At 44.9% G+C, this 27955-nt stretch overlaps 1 protein-coding gene and 1 long non-coding RNA gene across 2 annotated transcripts; one reads left to right on the top strand and one right to left on the bottom strand.

The window, feature by feature from the left end:
• Window positions 1-584: 584 nt before the first annotated feature.
• Window positions 585-18148, top strand: Gm44148. The gene is made up of 2 exons (XR_003956358.1): window positions 585-768; window positions 17936-18148. It is a non-coding gene; the product is annotated as a predicted gene, 44148 (long non-coding RNA).
• On the bottom strand, window positions 2406-27417 carry Usp18 (ubiquitin specific peptidase 18). The gene is made up of 11 exons (NM_011909.2): window positions 27261-27417; window positions 20752-21006; window positions 19465-19561; window positions 17914-18059; window positions 12189-12268; window positions 11810-11956; window positions 11129-11221; window positions 10497-10664; window positions 4646-4777; window positions 4176-4225; window positions 2406-2851 (listed from the first exon to the last, which is right to left on the bottom strand). Exons 2-11 carry the CDS (start codon window positions 20897-20899, stop codon window positions 2806-2808), a joined length of 1107 nt encoding a protein of 368 aa, NP_036039.2. The 5' UTR covers window positions 20900-21006; window positions 27261-27417; the 3' UTR covers window positions 2406-2805.
• Window positions 27418-27955: the final 538 nt, after the last annotated feature.

Genomic DNA, 27955 nt, shown 5'->3' with positions numbered 1-27955 from the left:
CAGTTCAGTCCCTCTAGAGAAGACTGATAAAATTCTGAAACACAGAACAAGAAGTCGAGTATATGAATGTATGAATTGTTTAATTCCGACCCTGCTCACCTCCCAGGTTGCTGTTGGCGCCTCTGGATTCCCCACCCCACTCCCACCACATCCTTCACTAAAAATTTCTGTTCCCACTATAATGTTTTTCTGTAATCTTTTTTACCTGAAAATTAGTTTTGCCATAACATAACTAAGCATTTCTCCCCCCCCCCCCCCTTAGCCCGTTCAGCAGTTCATTAGCCATCTGGTTAAATCCAAACCCCTCAGCCTATTTGAGACCTTCCACCTCTCTCCCAGTCTCCACCCCTGAACACTTGCTTCCTCAGCATGGGAAAGTCATGTTTTCAAACTTCATTCAACCTTGAATATTGGTTTTTTGGTTTTTGATTGTTTGTTTGTTTTTGGGGTTTTTTTTTTGTTTTTTTTTTTGTTTGTTTGTTTTTGTTTTGTTTTTGTTTTTGTTTTTTGCCCCAGGACTGTGTATGCTTTCCCTACAGTTATTCTTCCCTCTAAGCCCCTCCCACTGGAAGGCTGACGGGGCCCCGCCCCACAGCAGAGGGCTTTCACTTTCAGTGTCTGTAGCGCAGCCATAGATAGCTATGCACTTTGATTGTGTTTCATTAAACCACAAGTTTCCCAGCTACTGGCACTGTTTTGAGAAGAGGGTGAGACTTCGGGTGGATCCTAGCTGGAAGAGGTGGATGATGGAAATGCGACTTTGAAGGTGTAAGTGATTCCCAAGCCCATTCTTTCATCCTCTCACGCTCCTCCTCTTTCTTGCTCTCAAGTTCTCTCTCTTCCTGTCCACCGTCGGGGGAGGAATCTACTTCCGCTACACTTATGCTGCCATAATGAGCACAGGGCTAAGCAACCGTGCATCCTCTGAAAGCGCCAGTCAAAATCAGTCCTTCCTCCTTTAGATCGTTCTCGCAGATACCTCGGTCATAACTATGCAAAAGTAACAAGACTGCCCTCACAGAGACTGGATAATCACCATATATTTTCCAAGTAAATGTGTAATAAACTAAAGTCAGGGCTGAGAGGCTGGAGAAATGGCTCCGCCTTTAGGAACACTGGCTGTTTTCCAGAGCATCTGGATTTGCGTCCCAGGACCAATGTGGTGGCTCACAACCATCTCTAATTCCAGAGGATCTGATGCCCTCTTGTGGCCTTCACAGGTACTTCATGGATGGATGCGGTGCACAGATCAACATCAGCCAAAACAGTCATACTCATAAAAGAAAAAAATAAACAAATCAAAAGAAGGGAGGCTGAGGGTCAATGAGGTTGTTCACGGGGTAAAATGGCTTGTAATAAACACGCCTGACCACCTGAGTTCGGTCCTTGGATCCCACAGTGGGATGAGAGAACCAACTTCCATATGCTTGCTGTGGCACATACAGACAGACACTAGTAATTAATAATACAGTTACAACAACAGTAATGTAATACAGTAATAATAATAATTAATAGTAATAAGTTGAGCTGATTTTTAGCCAGTACTGAGGTGGAAATTTCTAGTTTCTTTGGCGACTCAGTTGTGTCAGAGGATGTTTGTCTGGAAGCTGTCTTATGAGAGGATGCTTTGCTGAAGCAGATAGGTGAGAGGATGTTTTTTCTGAGAATAGATAACGTGGGTTTTTCTAGAAGCTTTCTTGTGAGAGGGCATGATATGTTTTGCTGGAACACAGGCATGCTTGAGAGAGTTTGTGGTATTTAAAAAGAATATAAATATAACCCCACAGACAGTGCGAGGATGCTCCTACTGGTCCGCCTTGCAACGCTTTGCTACTCTTCGCTTGTCATGACTTCATAGAGAGAGCCGCTTCTTGCCACTCCTGCTGACTCGTGCCAGTTCGGCAGAGCCTCGGTTTCTTCTGCACTGAGCCCCTGCTACTGATTTGTGCTTGGTGTTTTGAATTAGACTGCTGATATCCTGACAACAAAGTCTGGAATTGCCCCCAAAGTCCACATCCCCCATTTCCTAGTAGCCTTTCTTTCCCCCACCTCTGGTAGGTGGAAGCCCTTAAAAACCCTTATTAAAGTAGGTTTTGAAAATCCTGAGCCAACACAGTACATACTAGTTTCACGCTAGCTGTAAAATACTAAAATACTTCCCTCCGCTGTCCCTTGTCAACCCAATTTCTCCTACAAGCACTGATTCCTGTCTGACTGGACTCCCACAGTTTCCCAACTGAATAGACCCTGCCTTGTCCTGACAGTCACAATCAGGATGATCTAGCCAGACCCGCTGGTGAAATTATCCATTCCATCTGATCAAGACCAGTGTAGGGTCATGGCTAGTATTTTAACAATTATATCCATGCATTTCTTATCGCTATAACAAAATACCTGAGGCTGAATAGTGTGCAATAATGTTTATTAGATTCAGAATTTTGAAGGCTGGAGGCTCCAACCAGCTTGGCCCTGGCATGTTGTATCCCCCACATTTGCATCACAACATGTGTAGAGAAACAGGAAGAAGAACTATTAGTGCTCAGGAGAGAGATCCCATGAACCGATGATCTCCCACTGGTCCCTGTCTCTTACAAGTTCTGTCACCTAAGCACTGCCATCTAAAGACCAAGCCTTCCGTGTGTGAGCTTTCAGGAGACAAACTACATCTAAGCCATTGCAATAATAGTTTTGCTTATAAATAGGGCTTAATTGTTTTTAAATTATTATTCTCGTTGAAATGCAGCAGACAAGGGTACAGGAGAGGAGATAAGAGTCTATCCCTCTCTGGAGGTGTGAGTATATCTGTCAGGATCCAGTCTTCGTGTAAACCAAGAGATAGGCCGTTTCCCGCCTAGAAAACAGAGAGCACATGTCAGCCCAGAAAACGAAGCATTCGCAGTGAAACCAAGTGCAACATTGCATCAGCAAACCTCCTGGCTCTTGCAACATGCACCAGCAAACCTCCTGGCTCCTAGGTCAAGCACCTAACACTCAGGTCAATGACCCACCTAGCCATTCCCTCAGAGAGCCAAAATGGTGACTTGCATCAGGAGCTATAAATGGACAGCTAAATAAGATGATGGAAATCTGTGAGCTTTAACTAAATACAACTCTGTGGTTTGCAAACAGATTCAGCCACAGAGCCGATTTAAGTCACTCATTCATCTATTGTGTGCAGCCTCCTGTGCTACGAGGGCAGAGCCACGTAGCTGCCACAGGAGCTGTGTTCCACGGGGCTGAGGACGTCCTCCCTCAGTCTTTACAGAGGGTCTGCCAGTTCCTGCAGTAAATCAGGAAGACACCAGCAGCAATCAGAAACAGAGATCTGGCATCTAATAGAGGTGCTTGAGAGAAATAAGAAAAAGCTGGCAAAAGGGTTGGCAGAGGCTTTCAAACACAATTGCATCTGCCTCTTTAGTTTTCAAGTGGACAAGCCTGCCTCTTAGCTGAGAGCCATCTCTGATCACCTTTTGTGTAAGCCATTGTTCCCAGACCCCAAAAAAAAAAAAAAAAAAAGCAGTCAAGAAAGCTTTACAAAGACTCTTTGATCTGTCTTCATCCAGCCTTTTATTTTTCTTTCTAGCATCTCCTCTATAGTGATTGGATTTAAGAGTTATTTGTTGGGGTTTACTAAATGCAAGCCACTGCTAGACAGAAAAGAAAAGAAAAGAAAAGAAAAGGAAGGGAAGGGAAGGGAAGGGAAGGGAAGGGAAGGGAAGGGAAGGGAAGGGAAGGGAAGGGAAGGGAAGGGAAGGGCAGGGCGGCCCTTTTCCCCTTGAAGATTATATATGAAATGTGAAAGAGAATTATATAGGCAAGCAATTAGAACTGTTGTGGAGAGGCAGGCTCAAGATGCAAAGTCAGCATTGAGAAGCCCCCACAGATCTGCCAAGGTCAGTCTGTAAAGGCTGTGCACAATGGAAAGATAAGCGGGGCTTTGCAACTAGGAAGAAAATGGCAGATGGTCATTTGGACTCCATTATAAACCCATAGGCATCACTGAAATCTCAGTACTGAGAGAAGCATGTTGTCGTGGGGCGGTAGTCACGGATGAAACTGACTGGTTAGTCTGGGGAGTCATCAGAATGTAAGAAACACTGAAGCCTTAGGGGGTTCACATGGCGGAGGATTCAGAGTGAGTTCATCAGATTTCAAGAACCCAGCCCTTCTCTTACCAGCGGTATCTGTGGTTCCCATAGGTACACTGGACATCCTTCCAGGTGACCTGGAAGTGCATAAGGAAGAGGTCAGCAACCGACTGTGTGTTCAGAGTCCCTGGAAAGAGGGACTGTGATGTGCCCTCTTTCACCTTAAGTAAATCCATTCCTCTCTTTAAGCCTGGTTATGCCGATCCAAGAGAGTTACAACTCTGGGTTTAGATAAGTTTCCCACCGCGTCTGAAGTGCCAGGGCACTGAGCCTGGAGCACCAGAAACCTGGGTACTAAGCTGAGCGTGTGCAGTGATAGACCAGAAGCAGTTTTCAAGCATAGAAAAAGGACTTTGCACCCCATTGAAAACACCTCCATTCAGAGTACAGAATTCAGAGTACACAGTCTTCATGGAGAGGACCCAGATAGCTCAGGCTCAGGGCTTACAAGAGGTAGCCAATCTAGGACAAGTAGCAATGCAGATGACATTTCTCACCCAACAAACATGTGAGTCATTGAAGCAGAACCACTTTCCATCCACGGGATTCCGGATGTAGGCACAGTAATGACCAAAGTCAGCCATCCCAACGTGGGCAATCACGGCAAAGAGTTCATAGTGTATTTCAGACTGGAGGGAGACACACACACAGAGTTGGTTCAACTACCATGCCTCCTCTCCCGGACAGTCCTGAACAGAGAGACCCATTCCCTCTGGTGTTCACTCTTTATTCTTGGCTTACTCTAGCTCAGGCACTGGTTCCTCAATGGGCAGAATGAGATCTAGCCAGCCACAAGTGCTTTGTAAGTAAGTAACTGGATTGCAAAGGGGAGCAGGAGGCAGATAGCTGAACCCTAAGTTTCTGGTTGGGAAATTGAGAATATGTTGATAACTATGAAGTCAAATACAGAGCAGCGGTATTTGGAAATGGAGACAGTGAATTTGATCCCTGGGATTTCTAAGCTTGGGGGAGGGGGTGGGAACAAGGGACTCTGTACATTTGAGGTAATTGATGAAGACCATGAGAATTAATAAGATGACATTCAGGGGTGAGGCAGAGTGGACACAAAATAAATGTGTACAAAATGATGAGAAGAAAAGGCTCCATCAGGGGCAGACGTCATGGGAGAAACCTGGGTAGACAGATGTGGTGGCTTGAATGAGATGTTAGCATAAGTCCTGGGCATTCAAAGACTTGGTTCCCTGTTGGTGGCTGTTTGGGAGGATTAGAAGGTCTGTCTGTCTTGGCTGGAGGAAGAATGTCACTGGGCTTTGAGGTTTCAAAACTCTCAGCATGTCTAGTGCGTTTTCTTGTTGTTCGTGGATCAAGATATGAGCTCCCGGTTGCTTTTCTAGCCACTGGCTGCCAGCTACCTCCACTCCACTCTCATGGACTCTAACCCACTGAAACATTATGCCCAAAATAAACTCTTTTTTTTTTCTATAAGTTGCTTTGGTCATGATATCTTATCATAACAATAGAAAACCAACTAGTTTAGAAAATGACAACAGGAATAAACTATTAATGTGACAGTCTTGACCATAGTAGGTTTTTTTGGAGGAATGTGGGAGGCTCTGGAACTTTGAACTAGAAAAGTGGCTGAATACCGTAAGCAGGGCTTAATGGGTCATCCTACTAGGAGTTTGGAAGTCAGTGCTGCTAAGAACTATGCAAGAGTCCCAGCTTACAAATTTTCAGAGAGTAAGAATTTTAGCAACTAGGCTCTAGACCTTTAATGTGCTATTTTGGTAAACAATGGGGCTGATTTCTGCCCACACCCTAAAAACGTATCTGAGGCTGAATTTATAAAGCTATGGATTAATTTCTCTGGCAGAGGAGATTTCAAAACAGCCTAATGTTGATTCTGTCACGTGGTTATTAGGGATCGCTCTTATGCAGGTCCACCATGGCAAAAGAAAAAACAGAGCAGGAAGAAAAACAAAATTACAAATGGGAGAGAAGACACTGGCACGCTTAATGTTACAACCAAGGCGTGTGCTGCAAGAGAGTCTGTAATTAAGATTAGCACCATTAGGGAGGGGCCAAATCTGCAGAGGAATAAGTACCATCAGGGCAAGATCCCACCCAGCTAAGTGTGTAACTTGTGAAAGGAAAAGGCCTAAGGAATTTTCTAGAAAGAAACAAAAACACAATTGGAAATTCGACTTGAAGGGTCCTGGGTTCATTCCGAGTTGGTGGCCAAACTTAGCAGTGTCATGCTGGCTTTAGAGTCACGAAGGATTCGAGCAAAGAAATTGTGGGATCTTCTGCAGTTTAAGAGAGCCCCTGAGGCCAAGCAAGCAGCATGGAGGCCCTGGGAGTCCATTCAGTGAAGCCTGAGCTATGTGGATCCTCCAAGACATTAGAGGTGCCAGAGCTATGAGACATCTGCCAAGACCTTGGTACGGGGATGGAGCCATACAAGAGACAGCTGTATCTTGAAGGCAGCAAAGCAAGAGGGGGAGAGTGACCTGAGCCCTTTGACAGAGGACAGGGAGCTACAGAGTTTGGAGTTTGCTTTGCTTAGGTTTCAGTCCCGCTTTGATCCAGTATTTCCTCACTATGCCCTCATTCCTCCACTAATCACGGTGCATATTCTGTGCCATTTTATGTTTGGAGTATGTAACTTGTTTGTTTGTTGTTTGTTTAATAGGGAGTTACAACTAAGAGACTACCATGAGTCTCAGAAGAGACTTGTACTCTGGACTTATAAACAGTGTTGAGACCAAGAAAGACCGTGGGGCCTTTGAAGTTGTACTAATGCATTTTGCTTTATTATATGACAACAAACCTATGGGGCCCCGGGAGCGGCATGTGGTCATTTGAATGAGATATTCTCCACTTAGTCTTGAGAATTAAATACGCGGTTCCCACTGGTAGCTGTTTGGGGTATGGCCTTGCTTTAGGAATATGTCCCTGGGAGTGGGCTTTGAGATTTAAAAGCACTCTGCTTCCTGTTCACTGTTCCAGATGCAAGCTCTCAGCCACTGTTTACATTGGCTACCACCTACCACCTCCATTTTTCCACAATGGACTCTATGTCCCTGGAACCATAAGCCCAAAATAAATCCTTTCTCCTATAAGTTTCCCTGGTTGTGATGTTTTTACCACAGAAATAGAAAAGTAACCATACAACCGACACCAGGAAAGCAGTGTCACTATCACAGATAAAAGCACCCATTAGAGCTGACAGTAAATCATGCCACCCTCTCAAAGCCATAGGAAATCAAAATAAGAGACAAGTTCTTGTGATAAAGGAAGAGTGTTGAGCCCGCTCACCACATTAATCAAAACACTTTCCATGTGTGCACTCTGCCTAACAGGCTTGGGGCCTGGAGCCCAGGTCCTATATCTCTGCAGCCAGCATGCAGTATAGTCCACCACAGTTCACCTCCAGGTACCAAGAAGAAAATGTGAACCCGCAGCCTACCTCTCCTGCAAGTTGCTAGCACCTCACCCACCTGGAGACATTGGAGGCACCAGACAGCCAAGCAAAAGCACCACAGAGAGGCAGATGAGGAGCCTCCATGTTAATGGGATTGGAGGAGTGAGCAGCCAGAAGGCCCAAAGGTTGCCATAAGCAATAGTAATGGAATACATCATCCTTAAAAGATGGCTACAATTTCTCCCCTTTGCACCATGTCCTATTATAATGTATATTTACAATTACAAAGATATACAATATAAGGTTACAATTGCATGGTGGATAGCTCCATCTAAGGAACTTCTAGTAAGTTCTATCTTCTCAGGAGATGGAAGATGAGGATCCAACCTACTGTAACCTGATCCTTAAAGAAAACTGGGAAAAAATGAGATTAACAAAAAAAAAAGGAATAAAATCACTGTCTCAGGGTTTCCATTGTTGTGAAGAGACACCATGACCAAGGCAACTCTTAAAAGGACAACATTTAACTGGAGCTGGCTTACAGGGTTAGAGGTTCAGTCCATTATCATCAATGTGGGACATGGCAGCATCCAGGCAGAGGGGCGGGAGGAGCTAAAAGTTCTACATTTTGATACAAAAGCAGACAGGAGAAAGTTGGCTTCCAGGCATCTAGGAGGAAGGTTTCTCAAAGCCCACTCCCACAGTGACACACTTCCTCCAACAAGACCACACCTACCCCAACAAGGCCACACCTCCTAATAGTGCCACTCCCTGGGCCAAGCATATTTAAACCATCATATTCACTAATTAGTAATAAATAAATGTGTAACTATTTGTTTTTAAAAGGAATATACAGGAAAATGACTAGCTTATAATATATTGTTCTGAAAGTTAGCATCTGGGGTGGAGAGTAAAAGCACTTGCTGCTCTAGCAGATGACCCACATCAGACAGCTTACAACCATCCTTAACTCCAGCTCTAGGGGATCTGACATCCTTCTTGTCTCCATGAGCACCTGCACAAATGTAGTGTACACATATGCATTCAGGCTGTGAGTGCACACACATACATACACACGTACATACATACACCACACACACACACACATACATACATACATACATACACACACACAAATATATATAGGGGCTACAGAGATGACTCAATGGTTAGAAGTGCAGGCTGCTCTTCTAGAGGTTTGGTTCCCAGCACCTATATGGTAGCTCACAGCTATCTAAATCCAGGGAATCTTATGCCCTCTTCTGACCTCCATGGGTACCACACATGCACATGATACACATACATACATATATACATGCAAGCAAAATAATCACACACATAAAAATAAAATAAATGAATCTTTGAAAAGTAATGATAAAACAAATCTTTAAAGTTAACCTCCAAGAAACATGAGAAGTCCTGTGTGTGTAGTGTAGTATGTTGTGAATACGGTGTGTGGTGTGGTGTGTGTGTGTGGTGTAGGTAGGGGTTCTAGGGGGTGTCTGTGTGTACGTGTGTGTGTGTGTGTGTGTGTGTGTGTGTGTGTGTGTGTGTGTGGTCTGTATGTGTGTGTGTCTGTGTGTGTTTGTAGTATATGGCAACTTTTGTTGCAAAAATTTGTTTCAAGGAAGGTAATATCTGGATATGATGATCAAGTTACAAAAAAGGGTTGGAGACTATGGTAAAGCAGCCAACTGCGGACTATAGTGATCCAACATCATCCGAGTAGACTTCAATAAAAAGAGCAGGATGCTCCCCGTGGCTTACTCAGTTACTTTCTTATATAACCCAGGATGACCCACCAAGAGATGGCACTGTCCACAGTAGGCTGGGCCCTTCCATGTCAATCGTCAATCAAGAAGATGCCCCAACAAGCTGACAAATGGATGTAGTCAGTTCCTCTGCTGAGGTCAGCTCTTCCCAGGTAGCTCTAGGTTGTGTCAGGTTGACTTGACACTATCAACCAGGATGGTTGAGCAAAAGAAGAGGCTGGGAATGGAGGTCAAGACCGGCTGTGGGTGTGTGATTAGTCAACTGCTGGGTGACAGATGAGGGCTGATTATACATGTCCTCACTCTTTTGAATTGATCTGAAATTTTCCATAGTGAAATCCTTTTTAAACAGAAAGAAACGTAAATGCACTGCACAGCCAGACTGAGCAGGAAAGCGAGGAGAGCAAAGGTGAATACTTCAGAACATGGACAGACACCTAATAGGAAAAGATGAGCTTCGTATTTCAATACTGTGGTTCCGGAGCACGAACAGACAAACGGACTGATCTAGCAGAAGAAACAGCCCAGCCTCGGAGCCATGTATGTGAGATTCATCGCTTGCAAATGTAGCATTTCCCACTTCCAACCCACAGTAGGGAGATGGTCCACCACTGCTGCAGAACCATAGAGGTTTGATCGTTAAATATTGCTTAAGAAAGAAAGTGTGTCTTGGGCTGGCAACAGGTCAGCAGGTGAAGGTGATTGCCACCAAGACTGATGACATGGGTTCAATCCTCGGGACCCAGGTGGTGGAAGGAGAGAATTGACATCCTCCCAAAAGTTGTCCTCTGACTCCACTCATGCCACACACACACTAACAAATAAGTAAATGCAATTTGATTTTTTTTAATCTTTAAAAAAGAAGAAAAACAAAGAAGGATGCTCCTTTGTGAATCATACCAACCTGCAGTTGTTTCTCTACTGTTGTATATAAATATGTTTGCTAAATATGGCAAACAAGGGGTCTGGGTCCCTGGATGGGAGCCTCACCCAGGAAGTTTGGCCTACACGATGCTGGTCCATATCACCTCACAGTTGGCTGAGTTACAGAGCAAGTCTTTGGCATGGGCTTGCTACTTTCAACTACAGCACTCATGGGTGAGTGTGTGCAGCAGCTGAGAGGGACGGACGGTTATGTCAGAAGATCACAGACTCTGCTGGGGTGAATAAGGGGTGGAAGGCAAGCCTCACCTGTTCCTTGGTATCACCGAGGTCTTCCTCGGTTGGCAGAACCTGACTGAAATCCAAGCTCTGAGGGAAATTAACTGAGTGACAGATCTTTTCCGTCCTCGAGTTCCTGGCAGAGAATCTCATGAGGTGAATGGTCAAGGTTTGGGGCAGATGAGTCAGCTTCAGAACCTGAAAAGGCAAAATCAGAATGAAGATGAAATCTTTGGGCACAGGAGACGGGCAGCGTCAGAGCAGTGTCAGCAGAGGCTGGCAATGTGCTCGTTCCCACACGGGAGCAGCAGAGCACCTTCAAGACTCCTGTGACTGAGTGTCACCCACCACGCATCTCCACAGGAAGCCTCTGCTCAGGTACAGGAACCGTGAGACGTACTCTACGCATCTCACCCTAAGGAGAAGGCCCTACCTACTATTCTCAAACCCTCTCCTCTTGTCTCTAAAAAGTTCTTCCTGTCCCTCTCAGTGACAAGGTCTGAGATGCTAAGTCTGAAGTTGTGCAAATGAGAAGCCCGAGGACCGCAGGTACCCAGATTCCCTATGTCAGCCATTATAAGATGCCCTAATGGGTCTGCAAAGACTTGTCAGGAAACCCCACGGGGCAAACCCAGAACAGCGCATCCGGATGTAAGCAGTACCTGTTTCCAAGGCGTCTTCTCCCCACAGCTCTCGCAGCACATGTCGGAGCTTGCTAACTCTTTGGGCTGGACGAAACATCTCAAGGCATCCTCCTGCCCCGCCCAGGAGAACAAGCACAAAGTAGCAGTCATGTTTCCCATCTCAAAGACAGCCCTTTTCCCCTGCTAGTGGAAACCCAAGCTACCCTTTGGTCTCCACTTGGTCTCCACTCCCCGTAAGTGGGCACATGTGATACATGGGGCAGAATTTCAGAAAGCACCCATGGGAGAGAGGAACAAAACTGGAAGGGGCTTGCGGGAGGAAGAACGTGAAGAAAGCAGAAGAGGACAGAAAAAGGTACCCTCACCCAAGTCAAAGGAGAGATTGGCCCAGAGTATACAAGTGAAACACGGGCCACTTTGTAAAAATTGCATTACATTTTTTTTAACTGATTATAGTAGAGAGGCATGTACACATGCCAAGGCATAGACAGGGAGAACAAGAACTGGTTCTCTAGTTCCCTTCTTCCACCATGTAGGATCCAGGGATCAAACTCAAGTCACAACGCTTGACAACAAGCACCTGCCGTACCATCTTGCTGGCTCAGGAGTTATGTTTACAAAATCCAAGGGAAGGTGATAGAAACAAGGGGAAACCGGCCACCTAGGGATTCACCAAGTCACCAACAAGGAGTCTCTCACCAGGGTTTTCAGAGGCTTTGCGTCCTTATCAAAAAGAGGAAGAGAGAGTGTGAGCAGTTTGCTCCTCCTGCTGCTCTCTGCTGTACAGCCCACGCAAATCAGGGACTCCTGCGTCCAGATGGTGAACAGACCCTGCAGCCGCTCTGTCTGCAAGAGAGAGCAAGGAGGTTCGATGACCCAGAAGCCACTTTGGGTCAGGGTACATGGGTGGTTTGTTTGTTTGTTTATTTGTTTGAAGCTCTAGAAATGGCTGACACAAAATTTTGTTCCTCCCGCACATAAAGGTACGCACCGGGGAGCTACACCCAGCACACAGTAGTGGAGCACGTCCCACAAGCAACATCTCACATCTCTGACATCTCCAGATTCCAGCCCTTACCAAGTCTGTGTCCGTGATCTGGTCCTTAGTCAGGTTCCAGATTGTAAGGTAGAGTTGAGCAGCATCGTGCTGGACAAACACTGGTCAGGGGGAAATGCAGTTAGTAAGGAGACGGGACACCAGCCGCATGAACACTCAGCGCTTTGTCCTTTCCTAGATTTCCCTCGTTTCAAAAAAAAAAAAAAAAAAAAAAAAACAAAACTAAATGAAAACTTAGCTTGGTGTTGATTCTTTCTTTTTTCAAGAGTTTCTCTTAGAACCAAGGTCATAGGGCCACCACTTTCTCTCACCATCCTCTCTCTGTTGGCGGACAGACAGAACCCTAACTATTTTCCTCTCATTTTTCTGCTGAGCAGATACTACGGCTGGACTCGTCCGCCCCCTGGTGGTAAGTTTTATTCACGTCACTAGAAGCAGGGCCTCTTGCTAATCTGGCCAGGTTTCCCCAAAGGTGCCTGAGTAAACGAGCAAAAAGAAAAGGCCATGGGAAATCCATGGAGTTATATGATCCTAGCAAGACGAGCAGGAACTTTGCAGGGAACTGTCTACCTGTCATATTAAGTAGGCCTGAAATCGGGAACGAACACAGCTGACTTTAATGGTGTTGGTCTGAAGAAGTGGGGAGTCAGAAAAGTCGAGAAACGCGCTGCGGACTGTTTCACAAAAGGGCAGACTGTGCCAGAATGCAAAGACATTTTGGGCCAAGGCAGTTTCTCAGAACACGCCTCATCTCCACCACAGCACTGTCTTCCCTTCATGATACACATCACAGCACAAACTTGATGCTCTTGGTTCTCATTTGATTTTGACCTGTCCTGCTTCTAAAGTTCCCTGTAGGCAAAATCTATGGCATTCCCGTTGCCTTATGCACATCAAATCTACAATGATGAATGCGAATATACCAATTAAATTGAATATATTAATTCATCTATATAATGAATGCCAACTCAAAAACAGTCTATCAGACGACTCGAAAAAACCTGTCAGATGGTTTACACTGATTTAGCCAGGGAATTATGCAGAAGATTTCCTGACACAGAGCTTACTAACACTGATGTAAAGAGATTGGATTGTGGTACTGTGGTGGTCAGTTTTGTCTTGTTTTGTTAGATTTATTTATTGATTTTGTATGTGTAGATGTTCCACCCATATGTAAGTATGTGTAACATGTGCATGCCTTGGACATCATAAGGGGTCATAAGAGGGCATCTGATCCCCTGGAACTGGAGTTACAAATGGTTGTGAACCGCCACGTGGGTGAAGGGAGCGACACCTGGGTCCTCTGCAAGAACAACAAGTGCCATTAACTGCTGAGCCAACTCTGTAACTTCTAGGGTGGTCAGTTTTAATTGTCAACTTGACACAATCAAAAAACACCTGGGAAGAGGGTCTGGACTGTCTAGAATGAGTTGGCCTGTGGGAAAAACTGCAGAGGTTGTCCTGACTGTTTTAATTCTTACGGGAAGACCCAGCCAGATCACTGTGAGCCACACTGTTCTTAGGCCTGGGTCCTGGATCATATGAGCATACAGAGAATAAGCCAAGTGTGAGAAGAAAGCAGGCCTGCACTCATTTTCTCTGAGCTTGGGTGTGATTTGCCCAGCTGTTTCAGGTTTCTGCCTGCCATTCCAACTTCCCTGCTATGACAAACTGTACCCTGGATTTGTGAGCTAAAACCCTTTCTCCCCCAAGTTGCTTTTCTTCAGGGTATTTTATCACAGTGGCAGAAATGAAAGTCGGATGGTCACCATCTGCAGTCGTTATTTTTAACCTCATCAGGGTTCCCAGAGCCAAGAGTCTGCGGTCCCAAGAATACTTGTCTGTCCCACTGTACACTTCACACTTGAGGGCTTGACGTGAACCAAAGAAAATGCACATCCCTGGGAACCTATATTCTAATGGAGGACAAGTTCCAAATGATCATAATTCAAACAAGAATAAATGGTCCCCTGGGGAGCACAAAGCACTATGGGAAGCTTAAGAAGAGTGGGAGTATAGATGAGATGGCTAGACACTTCTAGGAGCCTGTTTCTTCATACAAGCGATTACATGCTCCCAAAATAAAAACAGACCACAGACAAGATAGTTCAGAGAGTAGAGGCCCTGTCTGAGCAAGTCCGAGGGACCTGAATCCAAACTCTGGAGCCCACTATGTCTGGAGAGAATCCCCCAGAGCTGTCCTCTACTATCCATGTGCATGCCATGTCAAACACGCTGTGACATGCATGTGTCTGCCTGGGCTAACATGTTTAAAACAATAACACAGAAGTAAATAAATCTTAAAATAAAAGTAAAAATAAAGGCCATGTGTGTCAAACCCACATTTAATTTTCCTCTAAGACTTGCAACAAATTAAGAGTATCCTTTTTTAAGGTAGGGGTAACTGATCCACCAGATACTCAAATACCAACAGAGACATTGGCTGCTCTTCCAGAGGACCTGGATTCGATTCCCAGCACTCACACGATGTCTAACATCTGTCTGTAACTCTAGTCCTAGGGGATCCAGCAACCTCTTCTAGCCTCCAAGAGTACCACCTAACTTGGTACATGGTACACAAAAATACACGCAGGCAAAATACGCATGATCACTACAAAAAAAAATTAACAGTTCAAAAATCAGGATCTTTTTAAAAATCATGAAAAACTATGCACCCTAGTATCTCCAAAGGAGCACAATAACTTTCTAGCAGTGGTCCTCAAAGGAAAGAAAACTAATATATATATATATATATATATATATATATATATATATATATATATAGTATAACAGAGAATTCAAACAAATTATTACAAGGAAGTTTAATGAGATGCTAGAGAATTAAAACATCAATTAAGTTAGAGAAACCATTATGTAAGTGAGAATTCATCATACATAAAGATAATAAAGAGAAATCATGACACTAATGAATTTAATAAGTTAAGAAAAAAGAAAACACCATAGAGACCCTCAACAGTATTGATCAGGCAGAAAAAAAAATTCTAAGCATGAACATAAGTCTTTTGAAACAACCAAATTAGAAAAATGAAAAGTAAAGAAATTAAGAAAAATTAAAAGCAAAGTCTATGGGACATATTGCACACAACTAACTAGGAAAACATTCATAATACAGGTGCTATAAGAGGAGACGGGAAAGAAAGGGCGCAGATAACCCACCAAATTAATCAATGACAATTTTCCAAGTCATTGCAAATATAGATATCCAAGTCCAGGGAGCTCAAAAATCTCCTAACAGGTTTAGTTAGAAAAGATGTTCTTTAAGGCAAGAGTGCGATGGGATATACAAAGTCCTGAAGCAGCAGCAGCAACAACAACATACCAACTACAGATATTATACCCAGCAAAGCTATCTCTCAGAAATGAAGACAAAGGTTTTCCAAGAAAAACAAAAGCCTGAGGAATTCTTCACCAGATTGGCCTCATGACAAATGCTTATAAAAGTACATGACAAGGGCTGGAGAGATGACTCAGAGGTTAAGCACACCGACTGCTCTTCCAGAGGTCCTGAGTTCAAGTCCCAGTGGCAACATGGTGGCTCACAACAACCTGTAAAAGGATCAGATGCCCTCTTCCAGTGTGTCTGAAGAAAGCAACAGTGTTCATTAAAGAAAGAAAGAAAGAAAGAAAGAAAGAAAGAAAGAAAGAAAGAAAGAAAGAAAGGAAGGAAGGGAGAGAGAGAGAGAGAGAGAGAGAGAGAGAGAGAGAGAAAGGAAGGAAGGAAGAAAAAGAAAGAAAGAAAGAAAGAAAGAAAGAAGGAAAGAAAGAGAGAGAGAAAGAAAGAGTTAAAAAGGGAAAGACAGTGTACCTTTGTACAGAAAAGAAAAATACCTCTTTACAAAGATTAACAGGAAAAAAGAAAGATATTGGTGTGATGGCACATGCCTCTAAGTCTAGGAAACAGGAGGCAGAGACTAGAGGGCAGGAGCTCCAGGTCACCCAAGCTACACAGGGAGCCTGAAGTGAAGAAAAAAAGGGGAGAAGGTGGGGAAGATGGAGAGGGAGGAAAGGAAAAGGGATTAAGAATTATTCAAGCAAGTACAGAAATTTTACATCATTTTACAAGAGCATGCCTCCGCTACTGGTGGTAATATTTAATGTAAACCGGTTAAACTTAAAATACAAAATACAAAACTCAGCAATGCAATGCCTGCAAGAAAGTCACTTTACCAGTAAAGATACACAGAATGAAACTAACAGCCTAAGAGCGTCTAACAAGAAAACAGAAACAAAGGCAGCCAGCAGCAGCGACACCTGGACTGGCAAAGCAGACTGAAATCCAAACACCGCAAAAGGAGACAGAGAAGATCAACATGTAGCAAGAAAGCAGTGGACTCAACAGAGAGGTTTAACAGTTGTAAACGCATACACTCCCAAAAGTGAAGCACCCAGTTATATACGGTAAATATTCTTAGGTCTAAACACAAAGATAGACTCCGGAACAGTAGCACTTGGGGTGCTTCAACACCCCTACTTTCAACAATGAACAAATCATCTGTACCATAAAAAATCAACAATGCTGGTGAGATGCCTGGCTTATCATGGAAAAGCACTTGCTGCTCAGGGGCAGCAGCCTGACCGTGACACCTAGAACCCATAGGACAGGAAGGAACCAACTCCCGGAAGTTCTCCTCTGACCTCTAGACACGCGCTGTGTCTACACGTGCTGTGTGTGAATACACCCTCACTCACACACGCATAGCACATATAAGCATAACCATAATAAACACAATTTTAAATCTTTTTAAAACCAACGACGAGTTAAACAACTCTATAGGCCAAGTAGATTCAACAGACGTTTACGGAACACTTCAAATGGAAACTGAGGAAAAGGCTCTAGCATTCTGCTACATGTAGTTCATTCGATTTATTATATGTTTTATAAGGAAGAGAAGAACCCAAGGTCGAGGCTACTGAGTCAGGTCCTCAGACATTCTAGTTCCATTCTGTGGCTGCGATAAAACCGTGACATAAGCAGCTAAAGGTTTATCTGGCTTACACTTGTAGGTCACAGTCCATCACTGAAGTCAGTTGAGGTAGGAGCTCAAGCAAGAAATTGAAAGAGAAACCATGGAGAAACGCTGCTGGCTGGTTTGCTCTCCAGCTCCTGCTCAAATGTCTTTCTTATACAGCCTGGCACCACCAGCCCAGTGATGTGTGTGGGGCACTGTGAGCAGAGCCCTCCTATGGCAATCAACAGTCAAGTCAGTCACCCACAGACACACCTACACACCAGTCTAATCTGGGCAAGCCTCCTTCTCAGGTGATGATTGGCTGTGTCAAGTTGACAGTTAGAAGCTAACCGGGACAAAGGACAACAGGGAGGACTGAAGGGTGAGCTTTGGCAGAGGTACGCTTGGCTTTAGGCAACAGTGTTTAAGGAGTTTAATGAGTGTTTAAGGAGAAATATACGCTAATTACCCGGATGTGATCGTTAGACATGGCATAAATGTATCAAATACACACACTACACCCTGAAAATAGCTAGGTGCTGGGCTAGTCTCTTAAAGCCACTTCAAAGCAGTAAGCTTGATAAAAGTCATAATAAAAAAAAAAAAATCATGTGTTAAACTTTTTTTTTTCAAAAGTAAAGAGCTATTTCGGATCAACACCAAAACCTCTGATGTTCGCTCACTGCCCATCAACCCTCTCCCTCGCTCTTTCCCTAAGGTTCCTCCCCCACCCAACCCTGTATCAGTGGGCAGGCAGGAGCTGAGAGGACTCTTACACGGCACGTTGTATTTCTGCAGGCACTGAACGAGCTCCGTGGGCAGCACGGCTTTCTGTCGACTGTCCTGCATCTTCTCCAGCAGCAAAAGCAGCTGGAAGGGGACACTTCTCTTCCTCTCTTCTGCACTCCGAGGCACTGTTATCCTGCCGAGTAAGAACAGCCAGGCAACTCAGACCCATCACGCTCCAGGCCAGGAGCACGCTGAAAGCAGTTAAAGAATCCCTCCCGAAGACTCTCTGTGTCCTTGTCATTCTCTGGGTTAAGTTGGAGTGATGGGAATGGCTAGATTTATCAGTGTACTTGGTGACTCAGAGACTGGCGTGTACAGACACCTCACTAAGAGGGAGATCAACACAGTCCCCAACTAGGCTCAACCATCACATTAAGGAAGGACAGCTGCACCTTATGCTGGACCAACACTAGAGTGAGCAGGTAAATATCCACTCTGAGGTCTTCATACGACAAAAGCAAATTCTCAGTCAGGTCCCAGGAGGAAAGGGCAATATGGCAGGTGACAATGTTTTGCCAGTAGTACATTTACCTACAGGCGACTCTCACTTGCTTTGTGGAAGAAGAAAAAGGAGAAAGCATGAAGCCAAGTAGAATCACTGATAAAAATGCCTGCATCTGTTCACTTATATTAGACCACTGACTTTCTCTGAAGTTAGCCTGGCCCCAACTCCAGACCAGTGACTGTCACCCATGGTTGTACTTCAAAGGGATCTGCAGAGTCTTTTTCTTTCTTTTCTTTCTTTTTTCTTTCTTTCTTTCCTTTTATTTTTTGTTTTTGTTTTTGTTTTTTTATTCAAAACAGGGTTTCATTATGTAGCCCTGGCTGTCTTGGAAATCATTATAGATCAGGTTGGCCTTGAACTCACAGAAATCTACCTGCCTTTGCCTCCCAAGAGCTGAGATTAAAGGCATTGTGTGTAGGGGCTAGAGAGATGGCTCAGTTAAGAAAATTGGTTGCTCTTCCACGGAACACCCCTTCCAGTGGCTCAGAGTCCCATGGAATCCAACTCCTTCCTCTGGCTTCCATAGACATGTATGTGATACACAGAGATGCATGTAGGCAAAATACCTACCCACATACATAAAACAATAAAATAATAATTTTTGAAAAATATATTTTAAAGGAGGCACAAATGACTCATACTACCTGAAACCAAATGGAGGTGAGGGCCAGCATATGTGTGTGTTTAAACTACAAATGAGGCTATCCTGCTGAACAAAATACACAAGAAAGAAGCTTTTCTTAGGCATCTCTGGAAAGGAGACTTTTTGTTTGGTTGGTTGGTTGGTTTTTGGTTTTTTTTGTTTTTCGAGACAGGGTTTCTCTGTATAGCCCTGGCTGTCCTGGAACTCACTTTATAGACCAGGCTGGCCTCAAACTCAGAAATCGGCCTGCCTCTTCCTCCCGAGTGCTGGAATTAAAAGCATGAGCCACCACGCACGGCATTGGAAAGGAGACTTTTAAAAGTCAAGGTCACTGTGAATGAACGAACATTCTAAACCATGAGTGGCATGCACACTATCAAGCAGCTGTACCTCTTCAATATCATTCTGAAGTCCATGTTCATCATGAACACTTGAAGCAAGGAGTTAAGGCAACACGTCTGTCCGATGTTGTGTAAACCAACCAGACCTACAACATGAAGAGGGAAAAAAATACTGAAGGCAAGACCCAGCACTGAACAAATTTCAGATGTTTTTCTGGGGTCTACTAAGAACATGAGATCCAGAGAAATACCCTCACAGACACAAAGACTTCACCAGGGAGCTTGCAAAGGACCTGGAAAGGAGCTGTGGTGCATCGGGCTTTGAAAAGTTAAATGAGTGACAAGTGTTAGTAATGCTCTAGAGAAAGGTGACATCACACGTTGACCATGAGCAACACAGCAGTTGTTAGAAGAAAAGAAACACTGAGAACCTATGTGGGGAGCTGTTGTTTCCTGAGTCAGAATGGGGGTCAGAGAGAAGCACGGTGTCCATCTGGTCTACAGTGGGCGCCAGGAGAGGAGTCCCTCAGGCCTCTCCACAGAAATAGAGGACGCTGCCAGACAGTGATGACACGTGCCTTCAATCCCAGCACTTGGGAGGCAAAGGCAGGTGGATCTCTGAATAGACCAGTCTGGTCTACAGAGTGAGTTCCAGAACATCCAGGGTTACACAAAGAAACCCTGTCTCAAAAAAAAAGAAAGAGAGAGAGAGAGAGAGAGAGAGAGAGAGAAAGAGAGAGAGAGAAGGAAGGAAGGAAGGAAGGAAGGAAGGAAGGAAGGAAGGAAGGAAGGAAGGAAGGAAGGGAGAGAGACAGAGAGAGAGAGAGAGAGAAGGAAGGAAGGAAGGAAGGAAGGAAGGAAGGAAGGAAGGAAGGGAAAGAGAGAGAGAGAGAGAAAGAAAGAAAGAGAGAGAGAGAGAAGAAGAAACGAATGAAGAACAATAAAGGCAGCTGTGGGGAAGACTCACCAGCCCTAAACTTACCTCAAGAGGAGGATACACCTTACAAGGACATGGGAAAACCAAAAATAACATCTCTGTGCAACATCAGCAGTCAAGCTCCCACCCACGGGCTCAGCTGACCCCAGAAGGTGAGAGGATGAAGACCAAGAGAGTATCCCAGATTTCAGAGTTCTAGACAAAGAGCTTCTCAGACAGGTCAAAGCAAATGGTTTCGGGGACAACAGATTTCAGCTCACAAATCAACGGGGGGGGGGGGGCTTCTTTAAGCACACGGAAAGTCGCTAGAATGAAGCTAATGTGGACTGTGCCACTTCCAAAACAGAGAGTGCACAGAGCATTTCTACACAGTGATAGAGAGGGCGAGGCTGTAATGACCATGAGGGCTGTCCCAGGCACTGCAGAGGTCTCTAGACAGCACTCTCTTCCTCTTCATGGTCCTCTCTTCCTCCAGCGCTGAGTACTGCTGCGGCTCAGCCACAACTGACTGGCAGGGTTTCCTCAGGAGCCCAAACCCCTTGCCCATTAGTGATCACACTCAAACTCCGAGGTTGGGACTGGCGGGACTGGAGGTCGGGAGTCCACAACTTCACTTCCAGGCAGAGTCTACACAAGCCGGAGACAAATGACCCTCTGTGGGAACACAAAGCAACAGGTATCAGTAAGATGGGGGACCATGTGGCCATGGTCTCGCTGCCAGAGGACGACTGGTTAAGGCAGCTATGGACGGGAGTTAATGATGAGCTGAACATCCCAGCTCTCCCACCCTTTCTTTCATTCATCCTTCCTCAGCAATGGATGGCCACGTCTAACACTGGCCTCTCCTTCCTCCTGGGTTCTTTGTCTCAGCAAATGGTCTGGACCAAAACCTGATGGTCTCCTGGCACCTCACTCTCGATCCTTAACAGCTGGGAAAGGTGTCCACTCCACTGGGTAGAGATTGCTCATAGGCAGATAGATCTCTTACTCTCTACAGCCTTGACCCCCTGGAACTTGCCTGCAGACATCTAAGGTACTTCCTGGAGAAGCTTGTCCCATCCTTAGGAAGGACTTGGTGCCACCTGTCCTTTAAGCTCATCCCTTCCCAGACCCAGAAGACAACTGAGTCCTTTTCACCCAAACCAGGGGTTTGCAAGCACAAGGTCATATTACAAATGAGGAAATGTAATACTATGAACCCCAAAACTCTTATTCTTACTTCCTCCTGACAACACAGACCTTGGCCACCTGTAAACTCTCCCCCAAAATTCTTTGGGATTCCCAGAAGTCTCACATATGTTTGAAACAAAAGTCCCAACTGCTGACAACCCTTCTTGCTTGCTCCTCTCTTTGTCTCTCTGTCTCTGTCTTTGTCTGTCTATCTCTCTCTCTCTCTCTCTCTCTCTCTCTCTCTCTCTCTCTGGTGTGCTTCGGCAGCTGCACGGCACTGCCAGATGCAGCAGCCAGCTGGACAGAGCACGCTGGCACCTTCAACTATGGATACTGTGAAAGTGGAAAACACCCAGCCATCCTTAAGGGCCACGTGTCATTTGATTTCCCAGTTCCTTCTGAAAGGGTTTCAACTTCTGCCTGCAGCTTCCCTCTCATCCCCCGCATAGCCACAGGTCTAATCTGGAGCTCACAACTGTACTGTTTCCTCTGTGTCTCCTTCTCTTTAGCCAGAGCACACACACAACAAAAGAGTTCCTCTGTGTTTCTCTTTCCCCAGCAGGCAAGGAAAACAGGAGGCCTGAGAGCCCATTGGCTATGGGGCCCTAATCAGCCAGACTCGGCTAGAACTCTCTTAATTAGATTCTTTTTTTGAGAGAAAGACTGGTATTGGGGGTCTTCCTTGATTTCCTTCCATCTTATTCATTGAGGCAGGGTCTCTCAGGTGAACCCAGGGCTGACCCAATACAGTCTGGTCTAATTAGTCAGCTTACTCCAGGAATTCCCTGTCCCCCACCTTATAAGCACTAGAATTTCAGGGAGACCACCATGCCCACCTAGCATCAACACAGTTGTAGGAATCCCAACTCCTGTCCTCACTCTCACACAGTCTGCATTTATCTAGTATATAAATTCTTCCTGTCTGTGTGTAGATTTGTGCTCATGAATGCAGGTACTGTTGGAGACCAAAAAAGGGCTCCAGATTCCCCTGGAGCGCAAATAACAGGCTGATATTAGCTACCCAAATCAAAACTCTGGTCCTCTGAAAGAGCAGTATGCACTTGAATCCTAGGCCACCTCTTCAGCACCAGAACGTAACATTCTTAATTTGTGTCTTGTACCAGTTTACAATCTGGCCAATGGAGTGTAAAAGGAGTCAGTCAGAACTCAATGGCTTAATGAGTAACCTAAGCCTGGTTGTCATGGAAAAAGTCAGACTGTAGCCAAGTTTACTAAAGACAAGAAGGTAGAAGGGTATAGGAGCTAAGGGTATTAGGCCAAGCATGTTGCTAAACACCAGTAATTCCAGCTCTTGTGAGGCTGAGGAAAAGGAATAATAAGTTTGGGGCCAGCCTGGGCTACAGAATGACACCTTATTGAGACCTTGTTGAATCTTGATGCAAAGAGTAAAGTAATATGGGTGGTGTGGAAAAGCTGGTTTTCTGGGGAAAGGGGATATGGGTAAGTTTTACAGAGCATTTTAAGAAGATTTGCATAAGTAAATTTGCATAAGTAACTCCAAACAGAAAATGGAAGGAAACACCAACAGTGAAGAAAGTTACTAACTGGTAAGCTACCAGTCGTGGCAACCCAAGTGACACCATGATATGATGTCATTTTACCCTATCCCTTTGGGAACAGTCAGTAATTCTGACAGAATCTGATCACCACACACTACAAATGTGCTGAATTGAGAAGCAATACACTATGCCTTTGATTATAAAAATCCAGTTGAGGAGGGTGTGTGGTGGAAAGATGTTACTCTGTAGCCAAGACTTGCCTCAGCCTCCTGAGTATCAGAATAGCAGGCAACAAGGCCACCACACCCAGGAGGAATTGGTACCATTCCTATGTGCCAATTAAAAATGAAATGTCTATTGAAAACTTTTACTGAACTAAGTATTGGAGAGGGGAAGGGTAAATAGGATTTTTTTTTCTTTTTAAATTTTAGGAATGTATGTGTGCACACACACACATGGATATGTGCTTAGGAATGTGTGTGTACACACACATGGATGTGTGCCATAGCACATACACAGAAACCAGAAGACAGCTCAACTGAGTGGTTTCCGTCTGGGGGTTGAACAAGGGCCCCAAGCTTGTGTAGAACACACCTTTACCTGCTGAGCCATCTTGCTGGACCTAAACATGATTTTTAAAGATTAGAAGTTTTTGTTGTTATTTATCTATCGTGTGTGTGTGTGTGTGTGTGTGTGTGTGTGTGTGTGTGTGTGTGTGCATACATGAATTCCATGGCTCACAAATGGGGGTCAGAAGACAACCTGTTAGCCAGTCACCTCCTTCCACATAGGCCCCAGGAATCAAACTCAGGTTGTCCAGCTTGGCAGCAAATGTCTTTATCCACTGCCATCCCATGCCAGCCTCCTAAATAGGATATTTTATATGATACTATGAGACAGTAATAAAAAGACCCAAATCAACTGAGGAAAATTTTTCATATCATCATCTTTTAAACTGAAATTCAATGCCAAATTTTCTCCCTCCCCCTTTCCCTTCCCCTCTTCCTCCCCATTCCCTCCCCACTTCCCCTCCTCCCCCTTCCCTCCCCCTTTCCCCTTCCCCTCCCCTTCTCCTCCCCTTTCCCCTCCCCCCCCCTCTCTGTTAGCTAGTTTGTTTGCAGTGCTTAAGATGAATCTAGGCCTTCTGGAGTGCTAGGCAACTGATCTACACTTGAACTACATCTAAACCCCTGTAAGGAAATTCTCCAATGTGTCCTTGGAGACATGTGAAACACGATCATATCAGCATGGCTTGTATTATACAGCCCACAGATAACGTGCATTCATCAATGGCTGTGGATAGGCTACAGCACATGTCACAACAGGCTGAATCTCAGAAGCCAAATATTTACTCAAGGGAGCTAGAGAGATGACCTAGCCTCAAGAGTACTTGCTGCTCTTACAGAGAACCCAGGACCCACATGGCAACTCAGAATTCCAGCTCTAGGGTCTCTGAGGGTCCTGTTCTGTGTGATGCACACACATATGCAGGCAAACCCTGGGGCACATAAATCAAAAGTAAATAAATCTTTTAAAAACAAAATATCTGCTCAGAACAGCCAATCACAGGACTGGGGAGATGACTCAGTCTGTAACCTGAGTCTGACCCCCTAGAACTCACATAAAAAAACCAGTTGTGCACACCTGCATATAGTCTCCAGGATAGGAGAGCCTGTCTCAAAAAACAATATAGAAAGCTACTGAGGAACTACACTGAAGGTGACCTCAGGCCTTCACGCATACATCCACAGAGACACAAACACACACAAATATTCATACGCACACTCACACACATCACTACCACCACCACCACGAGAAAAATTTGGAAAACATTATTTGATTTCTTACTATATATTCAAACTTAATGTCAATGGAAAATTGTCAATACTTGTGTATGGTAAAAATAAAATTCTAAATAGAAAGTAAAAATCAAATTTAGATAACTACTTTGTGGGGAGGCAAGGGTATGAGGCTGGAGGAAGGTGGGTTGTTGCTCGGAGGCAGTTTGCTTTGGTAGCAGAACAAATACGTGAGGTTTTGTTTACTGCTAATCAGTTCATTATCTGGAACTCAGAGTTAATAGCTAATGAACTAATGGACGGATGGACAGACAGATGGAACAGACATAGTCTAGCGTTGGCCTGAGGGAAGCAGCTCTCTCACTGGGCAGAGCACACACACAGCTCAGGCTTGGGTAGCAGAGCCAGCGCATGGAGGACAGGCAGGTAGGCAGAGCACCATGAGGAAGGAAGTGGAGATGTACGATGGTCGGGCAAGTGGGCAGACAGGATGAGGCTGAACCAGGCATACAGCTGCCAGCTCCGAGAACGCTGCATTCCCAAACTCATGCACTGATTCGAGGCATGCTGACTCCAAAGCAGAAGACTACCTCCATCCTTGCTGAAGCTTGCAATGAGGAGAGATGGTGGAAATAACCACCACAGGCTACAGAATCAGCAAGGGTCTTGAGAGCAAGAGCTAGCGAGCCAGTGACACAATACGGGAATTCTGGGTGGTGAGTCCCTCCCTAGCTGTTACACATTGGGGGTCTGGGGAGAGCAGTTCCCAGATAGAAATGCCCGATAAAATTCACAATGCCAGCAATATCTAAGTAGCCTGGTCTTCAAACCTTCTGAGACAAGCCCTGGTATTGAAATCCCCTGGCCTCAAACTTTTGCGCACAGGTGTTTTTAAATAGGATCTCACTATGTAGCTTAGGCTAGCCTCAGAGTCTCAGCAAAACTCCTGCCTCGGCCCCCTCCAATGCTGTGATTACAAGTGTGAGCTGAAACACCAGATCCAAACTCTACTCCCCCTGCCTCGTTCAGCCTTCCTAGGGCTAAAATCCCTGGGATTTCTAAAGGTATGAACTACTGCTCTGGGCGTTGCCTTCATTCTTAACAATCTGCTCGCCTCTTCTGAGCTATGGTGCTGTAACAGACAAAATCAGATCTCTCCAGAGGAAACCCAGACTAACACACTACTTGGGGCTCCTCTGGCCGGTGTGGGATGATATGCATTAGCCTGTCCTTAGACATGCCCTCAGCCTGGAGATGCTGATACACCTTTCATGTGCCCATTGGGGCTCTGGCCACAGCCCAGTCACATGATACACTCAATTGGGAGACAACGTGATTTTCTTCCTTATAAACATCATGTTGCGTAAAAGTGCCAAGACCATGAAGCACGGTTTTCCAGAGTGAAAAAAGAAGAAGAAAAAGAGAGAGAGAGAGCAAGCAAAAAGCTCTCTCTCTTTTTAAAGTCTTCTGCTAGTGCGTAGTGAGTCAGAAGGGAGCATACACCTCATCTGCTACGCCACTTTCTGCCCAGTTAGTTCTTATGAACAAAGGAGGTGACGGTATTCAAACACACAAAGGACACTTCACAGGAAACATTCTAAAAATGTTCTGAAATATTTGCCTCACTTTTTGAGTTAATTCTAAAGATATTAAGTATGAAGTTAAGTTGTAATTTTGAAACACCACAAACTTGGACTTCCAGGGGAGTTGGGGGAGGTTGTGTTTTTTTGTTTGTTTGGTTTTTGTTGTTGTTTTTTCTTAAAGGTATATTTAGCTTTCTTTACAGAAGATGGAAAAACAGGCCAGGGAACAGGTCTAAAGCACCCTGACTTATGATACTGGACAAAAATCTCTCCGGTTTCTCAGTCCGCTGGTTTCTATTTTAGGAGTTTCTCCTAACGTGTGACTGAGTATTTGCACAAGAGCATAAAAATGATATTTGTTGATAAAACGTCTATCCCAGGAAAAACAGGACCGAACCTAAATGTCCATGAATTATTTAACTAAATCCGCACTTCTCATACAACGCATCAGTTAAAATACTGGTCTAGAAAGGCACAGAACAAGAAGCAAGACACAGAGCAATGTTAAAGATATCCATTAGAAATGTTTCTGATAAAGTATACATAAAAATGATACTGAGTTGCAAATTAAGAGAAACAACTCTACACATCTGTCTGCATTGTTTGAATTTTTAACAAGCCACTTTGGTAATTACTTTTTTAAATTAAACATAAATCACGACTACAGTCTGAATAATATAAATGCTTGGGAAGCAAATCCATTGGCCCAGTATATACATGCCAAGAATACAGACCGCCACTATTTGCAGAACCCAAGGAAATTCCTAATCATCTGGAGATGTATAAGCAAAGTTCTGGCGGATAAAGGACACTTTCAAAGTTAGCCCCAAACTTGCCTCAAGCACGGAGTCAAGCCAAAGAGCGAAGACCGAGCAGCATCTGCAAAGGGCTACAGAAGAGGACGCGGCACCGCGGAGCAGAGCAGTCTTGCTGCCTCCCAGCCTCTCAGCTCAGGAGTGTCTGCTGTCCCCTAGGCACAGCCGCCCTGGCACTGCCGGCCAAGCCTTCTGCACGCCTGGCCACGCCCCCCTCACCGCCAAGCTTTCGTTTTCCCCTAGATCCAAAGGAAAGCGAAACTCAGGCACCGGGCGGGCGGGCGGAGCGGTTGTACGCGCCCCTACAGAACCCGCAGTCCAGTCGCCTACACCAGGACACGACAAGCCGGACCTGGCCCGGTAACTCCTGGATACGCTCTCTTTTTTCATCTGCAATGTTAAGATTGGAAATACTCCCAGTTGCTGTACCTTCTGCTCTGAAAGCCAGCAGCAGATAACTCCCTTGCTGAGGCTGTCCCCAGGGGGTAAGGAGACAGCGATAACATTTACTTCATCTCTGTTAATTGCCAGGCTTATCCTTAAACACTGAAGATAAGTTTATCTGCACAATGTTCTTTTGTGCCTCTACGTTTAACCCCAATTCTATAGGATAAAATGTTTTTATTTTATCAAAGAGGTTATGACTAACTCAGGACGACAAATGGCTAAGTGCTGAAAGCAACATTCTAACGGGACCTCTGACCAGTCCCACCATT

This window comes from Mus musculus, chromosome 6 (genome assembly GCF_000001635.26).
Source record: "Mus musculus strain C57BL/6J chromosome 6, GRCm38.p6 C57BL/6J".
NCBI lineage: Eukaryota > Metazoa > Chordata > Mammalia > Rodentia > Muridae > Mus > Mus musculus.
Note: the sequence above shows the minus strand (reverse complement) of the source record. Positions and strands in the feature narration are given on the sequence as shown.

What these genes read in the sequence shown, in the direction of transcription:
- Usp18 (NM_011909.2), bottom strand. Translation starts at nt 20,899, where the DNA reads ATGGGCAAGGGGTTTGGGCTCCTGAGGAAACCCTGCCAGTCAGTTGTG. An exon ending in GCAGAAATACAACGTGCCGT is followed by an intron (nt 12,269 to 17,913) that starts GTAAGAGTCCTC and finishes CCCCCTGACCAG; the next exon opens with TGTTTGTCCAGCACGATGCT. An exon ending in TCGGTGATACCAAGGAACAG is followed by an intron (nt 4,778 to 10,496) that starts GTGAGGCTTGCC and finishes GTCTCCCTCCAG; the next exon opens with TCTGAAATACACTATGAACT.